Raw genomic sequence first — 14,543 nt, 5'->3', positions numbered from 1 at the left:
CTATATACTTCAAAACATGGCAAGGGGAATCAGTATACCATACCTTTGAAGATGACAGTCCCATTTGCAGCAACACAGTAGTGACATAGCTGAAAATCAAATGGATTAAATACTGCTCCAAGTCCTACATTATTGACAATCCATATCAACCCCTCCAGGCTTTTTAGTATCATGGGTTTCAACACAGGAGGCTTCAGCTCAATTCCAGCCCTCATTAACAACACGATAGCTAAGTTGCACAGTGTCTCCTTTGAAGACAAACTGTGTCTATGTATGAAGCTAAATGGCATTAATTTGCATGTTCCCTGTGTTATCCAGCCTGCAGGAGAATGCAGGTCTTGGTGTATGCTGGAAAGAAGTGTGGTAGCAGACATTAGCATCAGCTCTCTACACAGTAGGCAGATACTGTCATGTTGGGATACATCACAAGGTGCTGCTGTAATTTTTACTGTGTCCTACTGAAGGTCAGGAATAAACCAGAAAGCTGTGCTGAACCCCAACCCACCTTGTATAATACCTTCCTCAGGTAGGTATGCTGAACCCTACATGTACAATACCTTCCTCAGGACTCAGCTCTGTCCTGGGGAACAGAGGACAATGTTACCAAGAAGCTCTTGGCGAATCTGACCAAAAATCCACCATTCCTGCAGTTGTTACTTCAAAATACAATTTACCTTTGGGACTAGAGACAGAGGTATGTGCTTATACCTATAAAACACTTTTACTTGAAACATGTCATGAAGCAGTAATGTTATTTATTGTTATTTCTCCTAACCCTATGTTTCCTAAGAAAGTTGTGGGAGGGCAGGAAATGCACCTGTAATATGAGATGGCTGCTTCCCTTTGCCGATTTCTGAACACATGCATGAGTGCGTTACTTTGTGACTCAATAAAACTCCCACAGGAGTTGTCCTGAATGCTGCTTTCTTTTGTATGTCCAGTAGAAAGATGACCCCTGGAGGAATCTATGATGTCAGAAGATGCGGGATCAAAATCAGCCAGATGTTCAATATTGAGCATGGAACAGTAGATGAATTTTTCATGGATGGTTTAAGATACGGTGGTTGGTTATACAGATCTAGTAACTAATTCTGTGCTAGCTTTTAAGGAGTACAAGAATAGTGCTTCTAAAGATAGGGGTGTATTGGGGATTTAAAGTGGTCATTAAGCTGTGACAATTTCAAAATTATTCAGCAAGAATGAAAAGGCTGTGGGGCTGAGAATATACCTTTAAATGTAGTGTAACTTACTTCTCCTTACCACATTTAACTAAATAGGATTAAACTACTTTACTATACAAATGAATAGTCTAGAGTTGTTATCACAAGAAGTTTTTAATATGATTTGTGACAAGCAATATCAAAGTTATCAACTCTCAAGCTTCATGTTCTGAAACCAGACAACTCTCAGCAACAAAAAAAGTTGTGCACTGATAAACATAGGAGGCGTATTGTATTTTTTAATTAAATATGAAAACATGAGCTGTGTACATTATTTTTTCCCTAGAAAACACAGCAATTTCAAAAGTTTATCATAAAATATTTTCATGAAATGAGTGAACCAGCAAACACATGCACTTGTGTGCCTTCCCCCCTCCCAAGATAAAAGTGATGAGAGAGACATACGCAAATGTAATAGTTAACAGAACAAGTGGAGTTTTGCCATAGTTTGGTTCTTTTTGGAAAGGATGGAATGTAACATTGTGCTTGACTTCCTATGTCACAACAAAAAATATTTGGTGCAATATTTTAACATTTTCTTTTTAAGTTTCAATCTGGTGGAGAAAAATACCTTTTTCTATAATAAAATATGTCTGTTCTTTTTAAAACGTAACTTTTTTGCACAAAATAATTTTGTAAACTGTTATTTCAAGGGCAAGGTAGGCGGTCCCGTGTCAATGTCCTCCCCCCCACTTAAAAATGTGATCTGTTATCTGAAGCAAAACAGGAAAACACAAAAAAGAGCGGAGCAGAGGTTGCTTTGCAAAGAGAAAATAGGGCGTGTTGGACGGGGGAGAGGGGAGGGAGCGTGTGGTGCGACAGAAAAAAGTTAAAGGTCACTTTCGCCGTAGAGCGCTGTGGAGAAGGACATGTAGTCCAGGGCACCGGGTACAGCATCACGGCCATTGTAGGGTGCCATCCTAGCAATGCAATATTCAGCCTGGTCAGGAGGCAGCTCCCGCCGCAGTTCATCCACAGTGATGTAGTTCTGCAATGAGGACAAAGGAGAAGGCACTCGTCACTTCCTGGAAACTGACTTTCCCCTGAGGGACAACTGCCCCCTGTCACACCAGGGCAGCAGGCAACACTCAGGGACAGCATCCCAACAACCAGACCTGTACACCCACACAGGGAGCTCTCTGCTCTTACACCCTGGGAGGACATGCACTCCCCTTCCCTACTGTTTGGACAAGCAAATGATTTTTACAATGAAGATTGGTTTTGCATGAGAGACGCTGGTGCAGCTAAAGAAAGACCTGGAGATAAGTCAGGCAAGTTATTAGTGTTAAGAATGTGCCTTCCTGCTGACAAAGGAGGTCCTGCTGAAAGCAGATGGGAGAAAGCAGAAATTTAATTTGCATGCTGTTGCTCACCAGCAGGAGGTAGCAGCTGCTTGTGCTCCTTGGGAGTTGCCATTCCCTCCCTTCAGAGAAAGGGAAGGGGCCAATCCCCACTAGTTCTTGCTAGTGCACCAATACAAGCAGCAAACAAGCAAACACTTTGTATTGATTCCACAGTTCCAGCAACAGTCTTTTTACTGTGGACATTTTTAATGAGCAGGCAAAACTTATGTAAATTCAGCTTCTGGAGACTCACTGTGCTGCGCTGAGCTAGCCCAGCCTCCCTCCAGGCAGCAGGTAACAGTAGCTGTCTGTCTGCTAATCATAATCACTATGTTGTCTTTAGCTAACTCCCTCACGGCCATTTGCAGTCTGTCTCAGCAATAGCTCAGGTTTCACACCATCCCTCTCTCTCCTGTGACTTCTTAAAATTTCTTTTTCCCTTTCACTTTAATGACTGGGGTATGAGGGACTTTTCTTCATAATGAAATATTAATTCATGTTACAGCCACCAGAGCACGTTAAACACTGACAAGTATATGTAACATACTGCACAGAGTAAACAAGTTAATAAGTAATACTGCATCTCAAAGTACCTATTTATTCAGTGGTTAGCTTATCTGAGTAACATGGAATTTTCTGGCCTAAAAAGACAATAGAACTGGCTTTTGTCAGGTATATGTCTAAAGGACAGGTATCATGGGTTTCTAGATTATGATTAAAAAAAGATTCTTAATGAAGAATGGAAACCAGTACTGAATTGAAGGATAACTCATTACAATCTGAGAAATGGTATCCAATATTTCATGTGAGATAACTAGAATCATTAGCAAATAAAGAGATACATTAATATTACACATACATATTATTTGTTCAGTTACATAAAAGATTAGCGGGCATTGTTATATAAGAAAAATAAGATTACATATTTTATCAGCTGCTTCCCCTGATGATGTAAATTCCAAAAATTATTACTTTTCATATCACCCTAAGTTTTCCTACGTTCAACCAATTTCTACTGTTAAAAGATGTCCCCCCTGCAGATACAGCATATCCTTAATGAAAGTATATTGATTGAATATCCTCAATGAAAATCTATTGATTGTGTAACAACTGATAGTGACATGTAGATCTGAGAAAGATTACCTCAAGTTTACAGTTGTCAGTAATAAACTGTTTTCAAGACTAATCAAAACCATCTGCTGAACTTGTTAATTTTAAAATAACAAATTGCGACCAAGCTCTTAATTAAAATTTTGAAGCAAGAGTGGGCTGCAAAGTTCTGACAGCTGAGCAAGGCTTTTGAGTGCCTTAAGAGACTGCTCATTAACCCACAGTTTAACCTTGCACTCCTCCAGCACTACAGAATGCTCCTGTGAAAACACCCTCCCATGGCAGAGTGCTTCCCTTGACACTTTCTCTCAGAGACAAGAGCAAAAAGAAAGCAGAAGCTAAGCAGATAGAGGAAACTGAGGTGTGGAGACTGACCTTGTCTCCAGCCAGGATCTTGAAGGAAGCCATAACCTGGTCAGCAGTATCTGTATCTGCCGTCTCGCGGGACATGAAGTCGATGAAGGCCTGGAAGGTCACGACACCCATACGGTTTGGGTCGACGATGCTCATGATGCGGGCAAACTCTGCCTCTCCCTGCAGAGCAAGAGAGTCATGTCAGCCTGGGGACTCAGGCAGCACTGCTACCAAAGTGAGGAGAAACTGTTCAGCAGCTCATCTCACAGGCTAGAAAACAAAGCCAAATAGAAAACACCTCTGGGGGTTTTTTTTAATCAGGATGTTCTTTTTTAGCTTGCTTGTGTACAAATGCTTCCCACTCATTTGTCCTCTGGAATAAAACATTGCCAGCTATGCCTGAGGATAACATCCAGATCTAGGACAATGCTCCTATTGGGGAACAATACCAGCTGACTTCAGAGGAAGACCCAAATTTCTCTATACATGTGCTAGATGTCTGTAGCAGTATTTGAAGATATACACTCCTCGAATCCTTTTACTTTCATTTACTTAAAAGAGAACTTCTATAGTTTTTTTCAGCTGACAGAACAGAAGAGATATCTCTGGGGTATTTCATAGTATTGTATTCATCTTTAATAGCAGGCTTTGCAAAGAAGGACTTGCATATCTGGAGTGGCCCAGGGAAACAGTCTCTATGGGGAAGATCCTACAGAGAAGTTTTGCTACAAAAACCAAAACTACATTATAGTGTAGTTTCCTTTACTTCCTTCTGCATTTAAATCAAAGGTCATCTGTTTTCATCTCTGGGATTCCTTCCTCCCCAGGTAAAGAGGAGGGAAGAGTAGAGCAGAGTCTTCTCCTGGGAACAGGCTCTCCTAACACATTCAGAACATTATACCTTCAAGATTAATTAAGATACCTAATCAAATGTTACAGTCTTGGCACACTACACCCAAGAGTCTGCATTGGGCTGATGAGTAAGATGATTAAACACTGCTCTGCCTGATATCAGGAGTAAAGACACCAAGAGTGCAGGTGAATATGCCTGCACTGTGCTCTTCCCCTGCCCTTTGATGAGCATCAGTCTTTGGTGAAGCTCTTCCTATTAGCTGTCATGCCTCTCAAAGTGCCACAAGTTACTGCTCTGAATATTCAGGTATTCTGGTGAGGAAAAAGCTATAGGGAGAATGACTGGAACTTGAACTTACATGGCCAGGAAAGGAGACGTGAAACAAATGGCAGGAATGAGAGGAGCAGCATTTTGAGTGCATTCAGAAGTGAGGTCCCATACACTTCTGAATGATTTCAATTGATATTCAGGGCTGGGGAGGTTGTGTGTGCTATGCAGAGAGCAGGCACCAATATGAGGAAGCTTACTGTTTCTTCCCTAGTAGCTACACAGTTTGATAAACATAATTTTTATTTGAAACATACAGGAATTAGACAATTATTTCTATTTTTGTACCTTTGGCTAGAGCTGTGAGACAAGAGTTTTACATGTACAACTAAGACTAGATTTAACATTGCTGATAATTCTGGAAAATAAAGCTATATTTACCTTGATTCACTACACATTCTCCCTGTATTTCTGAAGGTGCCTACAGAATCACTGTGAATAGGAGTGACAGAGGGCTCTACATTACCATATTGTAACCCATGGAGATAAGGCAGGCTCGGAAATCTTCACAATCCATCATACCAGTCTTCTTCTACAGAGAATGACGCAAAGATGGAAAAAGCCAAAAGAGAAAAGGGAGACCAGTCCAGGGAGAAATGAACCCACAGGAGACGTTAGAAAGAATGAGTTTCAGGGGGGAGAAGATAGAAGGAGGATTTACAGGACAATGACATTAACAGAGGAAAGGTAGTTTGTGAAACCATGAAGAAGCAAAGGTGGTTTTGGACATGGAGTAGTTTATACACAAGAAACATATTGGTGATGAAAAAAGGGCAAGAAGATATTAAGCAAGATAGATTGAGGCATGGACAATGAAAGGAGTTTTAAGTGACACAGAAGTAAACAGAACAGTTTGAAGACATAAAAGAAATTCTCCCAAGACAAAAAATTAAGGAATTAAAAAGAAATAGATACCAAAGTGCATTTAGAGAGGAAGTCGTATAGAAAAGTGATGTATATATAGTCAAACACAAGAACAACACCAACAACAGATGGATTAAGACAAACAAGAAAACAAAGGAAAAAAACTGTTATTTTTTCACAGTTTAATATCTGGCTGTGTTCACCACTAGCTTTCAGTACCTGTGCATCGTTTCCAATATCGTAACCCAAGCTGATGAGACAGGCTTTGAACTCCTCAGGGCCAAGTGTGCCGGAGTGGTCCTGGTTATGCGGTGTGCCAGGCAGCAGGACATGCAGTGCCAGTGCGGTGACCGTGTGCGGCGGGAGGAGGGGACACACAGGACATCAAAGGCAGGTGAGAGGACAACGAACAGGTGCACCATGCAGTGGGTGAGGAGAGAGGAACAGGAAGAATGACATGCAGATAGAAAGACAGGGAAGAAAAATAAAAAGTGCACAACATTAGATATCACAATGACATTTCAGGATGTGCTAAAAATGCTCTTGGAACAATTCCTTCTCAGAGAGCTCATGTTTAGAGCATTTGAATGACAAAAACAGCTGATGCTCAGAAGCCTCAAGATCTCAATCTCCCAAGTCAATTACTTGCATCACTGCTTGTTATCCAGTGTCAGAAGCCCTGTGTTTCACTAGTAACCCAGAGTGCAGGTAAGCAGGCAGAGGCAGTGGGAAGCATTGCCTTAATCTTATAGTCAACAGTTCCACTAAAGGAGTAGGTGAGGGCAGGTATGTTTGGCAACACACCCAAGGAAGCTTAGCTGTATCCCAGGAACAGACAAAGAAAACCAGCTGAAGCTCAGGGGAGCAGCGTTATGGCTGTATTTATGAGACCTGCACAGGGGGTGGAGCTTTGCCTGGCAAAGCTATTTCAAGTGCTCAGCTCTGCCAGCAGTACGGATGTACAGTGCACACAACACAGCCTGGCAGGTGCTCCTCCCTTTGCTCACTGCCCGCTCCCCCAGTATTTGGATGTACCCCTCAAATAATACACAAGCTACTACAGGAACTAAGAATCCCCATCTATCCTGCAGAATTTTAGTTCAGAACAGACCCAAAGCACTGAAGAGCCCCTGCCTGCTGCCACCACCTCTGGACAGATCAATGGAGCTACAGACAGGATGATGGAGCCAATTTGAAGTGACTTTCTTCAAGAAAAAACAGTTTTTTAAGTCAATGTTAAGCCTTCATAATCAAACAGTTGAAAGTAGGAAACCCCTATTCTGTCTGCATTAACATTCAGACTGTTGTGAAGGAAGGGGCAAATGATATGAAGGTCAAAAAATAAAATCTTCAGGGCTTCATGGGCCCCTCTCCTAAGAAAATAACCCATGGTTTATTTTTCTTAGACAGCTAGAGAAGGGCTGAAATAGCCAGTGTTCAGCAATTTAAAAGCATTGCCAATCTCTGAGGTCAGGCTGTCCTCAGATATAGCAGAGATGGTATAGACGATGGAGAACAGATGGTCCCAAGAATTTTATAAACCAAATAATAATTTGCTCTCTGGAGAGGAATGGATAAAAGTCTAATTGCCTAAAAAAGTCTTCAAACCTCTCCATAGTCTTGCTTTATCAGGAAATTTTGCAGTTTCCTATGAAGACATACCTCTCCCAGGCTAACAATCACTTGGCAGTCTTCACAGAAATGAGTGATCCACAGGAGTGGCATTTTTAAGAATGAAACATTTTCTGTGACCCCATTTTATCAATGACTGCTTGGTTTTTATTGCACTGTGCAGTCCACATGGGAGCTTGTAGCTGCAGTCAGCACTGACTTACCCTGTCAAAGTGGTTGAAAGAAGCCCGGAACTCATTCATCTGTTCCTGGCTGATTCCTTTGGCATCACGGGTCAGGATCTGGTTTTCCACTTCGTTGATGGTTCTAGCAATTGTTGTTAGTAACTGCTCCCAGCCCACACGGATATGCTAGTAAAAGAGGTCAGGACAATATCGAAATTAAGAAGTCGCTCTTCTGCTTCTGAGGCCAGTGGATCAGATGTGCTACTTATTGCAAATTAAATGATCCCAGTGTGCAAGGCAGTCCCTGGTGTCCATTCCTCAGGAAAGATTCCTTCAAATCTGCAGGTGTTTAAAATCTGAATTTTAACTGAAAAAACCCATACTGAAGAGGCCAATTTCTGATCTTTCTTTGTCTTTCTTAAGAAAAACTTGGTCCTATTGCAAAATTCCTTTGCCTCGTCAAAGCAGCATATTGGAGGCCTTTAACACAAATGAGAGGCAAGCCCAGTGCTTCTAGGACTTAAGTAGAAGACTCTCCTTACCAAGAAACTGAATAAAACACAGTGCTCGGAAGACACTAGTGCTCCCCTGCTTCTGCTCTTGCTTAATGGAAATGGCCAGAAACAAAAAAACAAGTTTCAAAGCCTGTGTTCAGCTGGACTAATGTTGAACTCGGATTGCTCCCAAGAAGCCTCACATTATCAACAGGAAGCCAGTCTCTGACTTTAAAAAAAACTTCTGTTGAACTTGTTTCTTCTGCCAGGTAGTGGCAGCTCAAAATCATCAGCACTTCCCTTTCTAATCCCAGCTAACACAATCGGGTGGCAGGAGAAATGAGACTTGTCAATTTTTCAAGGAACACTGTGGGATTCAGGTTGTTTCTGTTGTCTATATTTGGAAGTACACTGGAATGGGTTGGCATGAAGTACAGTAGGGCAAAAATGAAATTCAGTGACATGTCATTGCACGCTTGGCCATATTATCAAGCTCCCTGTTTTCCTGAGAACCACAGCACATTGCCAGTGCTACATGTGGCTAGCACTAACTGGCCACAGCAGATGAGGCTGTCTAGTTGCTGCCAGAATTTACCTCCATGGTGTAGTTGGTGTGCTTGTTGTCAAAGATAAGCGCCTCCTGGATCAGCTGGTGGTCTCCTTCCAGCTGGTCAATCTTTGGTTTGTAATTCACAATGCTTTTCTCATACTGCCGCAAGTGGTTGAGCTGGTCCTCCAGGGTCCCGTGCATCTCTATTGAAATGCGGCCAATCTCCTGCATTAGTAAAGCCAAAGGAGTTAAGACTCCACTGAAAGGACAAGCCCCAACATGCTTGACATTTATTGCAGCAATTTCACTCTCACACAGCACGATGATTCAAAAAAAAAATAATCTCGGGGAGCAGTTACTTCATAGGAGCTGAGACAGTGTCAGCAAAAAAATTAGCACAGTGCTGAACATTTTTCAAGTGAGGTGAATCACATAAGATGTGTCTAATACAAGGATACAAAAGAAAGGGAAGCTGCAGACCATAAGCTAGTAATCTACCAAGCCAAATCTTTTTCTGGTGTATGGTCTGCCATTAAGTTAGTTCTTCATAGAGACATTGCTGTAACTGCTCTCTTCTTTCCAGCTCCTGCCATCAGTAATAGCTTTGTATTTTTACATTTTATCAACTCCAATGACTTTAATTCACATCTTACCTAAAGAGAGATCTCCCTTAAAAATGTCTCCTCTGCAGATGTCTGGCATATTAGTTGTATTTATTTAGTCACATGTATCAAGATCATTGCTGTGTAAGCAATTACACGACCTGACTCTGATTTAGGATTTTGAGTTTGTTGCATATAAACACATATCTTAAAATACCAGTGTTCCCCATTGTAGGTAAGTAGTTTTTTCTGGTACTACAGTTAGAAGAAGAAAAGTACAAGTGCCTCAGTAACCAATATCAATCTTGGGATTCTTGATATTTTCTATGATGTTTCTCTTTCTGTACCTTGAAGAAAGAATGGCTGTGACGGTGGTCAGCAGAGATAATGAATAATAGTATCAGTGAAGACCACAGAGGAAAACAGTGTTTCCAACTTTGCAAAGCCCTACCTCCATCTTGGTCTGGATCCAGGGTCCAATGACGTTGGCCTGTGCACCAAACTGCTTACGAAGCCGTTCATTTTGCTGCTGGCGGGCGTGTTCTTCCATCAGGGCTTGATCCCTTCTGGGGACCAGCTGCCGCACCTACAACAAGGAGTGACAACTCAGTGTGCAGTTTGGACACACAAAGGCACATGTGCAGGAAATGCAGAAGTTGTCAGAAGGGAGGGAGGAGTGGGCGTTTGCACTGAATACAAGCAGTCACATGGTTTAAGTCACGGTGGGCAAGCTCTCAGAATGTGAATCCTATCTGCTGTAGGATACACACAAACTCGTGTCAGGCCATGGAAGACCAGAAGCAGCTTCCATTCATTATTTGGGATTTTGGTGGCTAATGAGAACTGAGTTGCAGGATTCTGTTCAGATCTCACATGGGTGACTTTGTTTGTTAGTAAGAACCATAAGCACAATGGGTAGGGACAGTAGCTGCTCTTTTAGGATTACAGCAGGGAAAGGCTACTTGGCTGCAGAGAGAGAACACCCAAGGGGCTGAATGGTGACAAAGGATACTTATTCACATGCTATACTTACCTGTAGGTCAACTCAAGACTAAAATCCTCAAAGCTTTCAAATCTAGCAACTTTCATTTAAAATTAGCATGTAAAAGGGGGTCCGTGCCTTAGGCAATTGTACCAAGTATCTTTTCCACTTTCCAAGTATACAGCAACAGAGCCAAAACCAAATGACAAAGCCCCACTAAACTCAGCAGTAAGCACAAGAGGGGAACTGCAGAGTAAATAATCCATTTCCTGGGCCCACAGTGGTTGAGCAGTGACACTGTCCCCCACTACCCTGCAAGGCTGGAAAGAACTCACATGTTCCCATTTGCCATTGATCTCATGGGGGGTGATTGTAGTGTAAGGATTCGTTCCTGCCATGTTGACATGGTATGTCTGGACAATCTTTGAGACTTCATTGTGGATTCCCAGGATGGCTTGTCGCTCCTTGTCCGCATCTGGCAACGTGGCTTTGAACTGCTCATGAGCTGTGGTCAATCCCTGCAGAAGGAAGGCAGCAGCAAAGGGAGGGTAAGAACATTACTTAGGGAATAGCCTCTTCAGAAAATGTACTCCTGAAGTGACTGCAAAAGCTAACATATTCCCAGGACACAATGCAGGGTACTCTAATACACTTTTCAGGTTCTCTCAGTATCATTAAATGGGAAGTTTTAAGTAGATAAATTATGTGAAGTCTTGTTTTCCTTCTCTTTCTGTCCCATGTTGGCCAGGGACAGAGATCACATACCAAAAAAAGGAATAATAATGACTATAATTTAGGGGAAACTATTTCTCCAACGCTGCTCAGTGACTGCTTGTTAGCCTCTTTGGGGAAGAAGATCTGACTACTAGAATTACTATTAAAAAAAGTCTCACTAGTTTAAATGTGCTATATGCTCTTCTCCCACTAGGTATGCACTATTTCTTCACCCAAAGGAACTGCAGGTGAGTACTGAGGGTCAGATTCAATTTGGTCAGAGTCAGTTAGAACCAGGTGAAGGTCTTCCAGCCAACTGCAAACTTGCACAGGCATCAATGCTCCTGCTGCTGCTTGTTCCTGACCACAACAGGCCCTTCCTGCTCCCCATCTCGCTGCGGTGCCCGGGCTGTGCTCCAAGGACTGAAGTTTGGGGCATGCTTGCTGGTAGTTTGTAGCCAGCTGACAAGCCAGCTGGTCCTGGCTCATCTGCCACTGCTTCTACAGGCCTTTAAGGTACTTCATCCCAGAAACCTAGAAGATCAAGTCTAGGGAAAGAGGCAGGAAAATGCATGGGAAACAGAGGTGTATGCAGGGATAAGCAAGGGAACAGTGTGGACAGAAGAAGGAATGAAGTAAACCATGTGATTGACTGCCCTCTCTCACAACACACACTGTTAACACTACTTTCTGTAAAATTCCTTCCTTATAGGGTGACTCATCGCTTTGCAGCTGCTGTAGTGGCCACAGAGATTAATACAAGTCTGGGGGCTGGGAAAGACATTGCAAACAGTCACAAGGAGATGATGGAAATGGTTAAGTGCTGTTTAGATTATTTTGCTTTAAGAAAGACTTAATGAACCCCTTTGTCCAGGAGGGAAGGATGGAAGAAACAAGTAACTGTCACACAGTAACTGTCACTACTGCCCCACAGTCCTGGCTGTCCTGTTCCCTGTAGGTCTCCCATTTGCTGCCTCACTGATGATGGTCACACTTCTGTCAGCTATTCTGGCAAAGACCTGACTTGGATTCTTTTCACAAGGCCATCAGGCAGGTGAAACAGAAGTCCCCACTACAACTCAGGAAAGAGTAATTCCTGCTCTCTAAGGTCTGCAAATTACCTGTGTATACCTCAAGCTGCTTTCCTAACATCCTTTCAAAAGTGAAAAAACTGAGATACTTTGTTGTCTTAGAGAAGGCAAGACAACTTTGATTTCAAATGGTAATTCAGCACCAAAATGAACAATTCTGGTTTTGCTTGTGCTCAGCACCAAAAACCAGCTAGTAGCTCAACTGTCCTCACGGTATGTCCTATCACATAGGACCAAATGACCTGGACACAACATCCCATGTGAGAATTGACCTGCAGACCCTGTAAGCAGCACTAAGCTTTGCTCATGTGGGTTAAGAAAAATTCCACAAGACCCTAAAAGGTTCTCTCAGTTTTCAGGTTTCCATTAATATGGCTCTGGAGTTACTCTGAAAAATCTGTTGTCAGTTTTTGTGTCCAGCTAGGATGATATATGTATGCTTTATATCTATTCAGATCCAAGTTTTTGGAGAAAATAAAGGAAAAACATACTTATTTTTGTTTATCTTGATAAGGCTCAATAGAGCAGAAGCACCAAAATATAACCTATAAATTCATACTACTCTGAATTCATACAACTCAGGAGACCCCAAACTTCTCACAGTCCCCACCTAACTGGTGCAAGTGACTGTTCTGTACCTGGATCTCCTCAATGGTGTGAACGATGAACGTGTCCTGCAGGTCTTCCATGGCCCCTTCCATCCAGTTATTGAAAGGGGCAGCTCGTTTGGCATACTCCAGGTACAACTGGTCAATTGTTTCCAGTAGTTTCTCTGTCCTCTGTGCATGCACAAAAAGAAATAAAAGAAAGAAAATCAGGAGAGATGGTTGGAGAAGAATAATCACATAGATACATGGGTTGTCTAAGCTGCTCCTTCCTTTCACACCTCCTTGGTGCTCCCTCCCAGGATGGCATGTCAGTAAAAATCTCTCTGCTGTTAAGAGATTACACACTGGAGAGAATTTTTCCCTCTAGGAAAATAAAATAAATCCAAGGTCCTTTGAAATAAAACAAAACAAGGCAAAATTTCAGGCAGAATGAAATTACAAAACACGCTAAAAAGCAAAAATAAATCAATAGCTTGAGAAAACAAATGGCACCGTATATGAGCTGAAGAAAAGCAGCCTAAGTCTACTGAAATGTAGGCCATGTTTACAGTGTAGGATGTTCCAGGAGTTCACAAGTGAGCTGATATTGCTTGTGCCCACTGCACCTTGGCCCCCATGAATGCACTACCCAGAAGGTCCAACTTGTGACACGTCTCACCTCCAAGGCTTCTCTACGTTTCTGGGTTAGGGCACCCAGATTATCCCACTGATCACAGATCTTCTGGCACCTGGCATTGACACTGGGAGAGTCATAATAGTCCAGCTCACTGTAAAGGGTGGGGAAAAAAATGACAAGAAATCAAATAATGACCTGCACAGAAATAAGAGAAACCTGTTAGAAAACTTCATCTGTCTTGAAGACAGATTCAGACAAAGAGCTCATGGTCACTGCAAATAAAGCAAGTCAGGATGATATCAGGATCTAGTTTAGGAGACACTATGTTATGCTGAACCAAACAGCATAGAACAGGACCACCCAAGGCCTCAACAAATACTGGGGCTGGCTATCTGATTGGAATAACTTGCCAAAAGGGGGAGGGAGCACAGACTTTTGCTCAAAGTGGAAATAAGCAGATTATGATGAGAGCAATCTGCTCCTGTATTCTGCTTAAGAACATTATGCAGTCTAACAAACTGTGTCTTATACCTCAGAATGGAAACAGAAGATTTTATTAGGAACACTAAAAAACTGCTTAAGATTGCCTTAAGAATTGCATAGTACAGGTGGCAAGGAATAGCTAAATTACATAACCCAGTAAATTTATTTAGGACAATCCCAAAATAACTGCGTAGTTTCTCTCCTATATGCCTGACAAGAAGTGCTTTGCTGACATGTCTATAGGCTGACACTCAAGGAACACAGGCTGGTAAAAGTATGACTGGGGAAAGGAGAACAAAGGGGCACACTAAAGCTTGTAGCCTAGCATTGCTTCGTGCACTGCACATGGGCAAAGAGGGAGAAATCTGCAGAGGGAGACCAGCCAATCTGGGAAGTGTCAGCCTTGAGAGAAAACCCCAAAATAAATCACTGGGAATCGATCACTGAGTGACCCTGAGCCATCTGATGAGCAATTCTTTAGGTAGCAATGCAGGTTACACTCTTACCCCCCCAGCCTTGTTTCTTCATGCCATTGT

At 42.3% G+C, this 14,543-nt stretch overlaps 1 protein-coding gene across 5 annotated transcripts in view; it reads right to left on the bottom strand.

Moving 5' to 3' along the window:
- Positions 1 to 1,315: 1,315 nt before the first annotated feature.
- Positions 1,316 to 14,543, bottom strand: part of ACTN1 (actinin alpha 1) — an 86,164-nt gene continuing 72,936 nt past the window's right edge. For 3 of the 5 annotated variants that reach the window (XM_054275089.1, XM_054275088.1, XM_054275090.1), the window contains exons 13-21: positions 13,567 to 13,675; positions 12,939 to 13,079; positions 10,831 to 11,013; positions 9,965 to 10,099; positions 8,957 to 9,136; positions 7,907 to 8,053; positions 6,291 to 6,371; positions 4,049 to 4,207; positions 1,316 to 2,208 (exon numbers count right to left, since the gene is read on the bottom strand). In XM_054275089.1, the coding sequence (XP_054131064.1) occupies positions 2,050 to 2,208; positions 4,049 to 4,207; positions 6,291 to 6,371; positions 7,907 to 8,053; positions 8,957 to 9,136; positions 9,965 to 10,099; positions 10,831 to 11,013; positions 12,939 to 13,079; positions 13,567 to 13,675 (1,294 nt within the window). In that variant the 3' untranslated portion in view covers positions 1,316 to 2,049. Of the gene's footprint in view, positions 2,209 to 4,048; positions 4,208 to 5,673; positions 5,740 to 6,290; positions 6,372 to 7,906; positions 8,054 to 8,956; positions 9,137 to 9,964; positions 10,100 to 10,830; positions 11,014 to 12,938; positions 13,080 to 13,566; positions 13,676 to 14,543 lie in introns of all 5 variants that reach the window. The other 2 variants (XM_054275091.1, XM_054275092.1) reach the window with 2 other exon arrangements.

Source organism: Melozone crissalis, unplaced genomic scaffold (genome assembly GCF_028551555.1).
Source record: "Melozone crissalis strain CALT ecotype California unplaced genomic scaffold, PUWL_Pcris_2 ptg000018l_1, whole genome shotgun sequence".
NCBI classification, from domain to species: Eukaryota; Metazoa; Chordata; class Aves; order Passeriformes; family Passerellidae; genus Melozone; species Melozone crissalis.
Note: the sequence above shows the minus strand (reverse complement) of the source record. Positions and strands in the feature narration are given on the sequence as shown.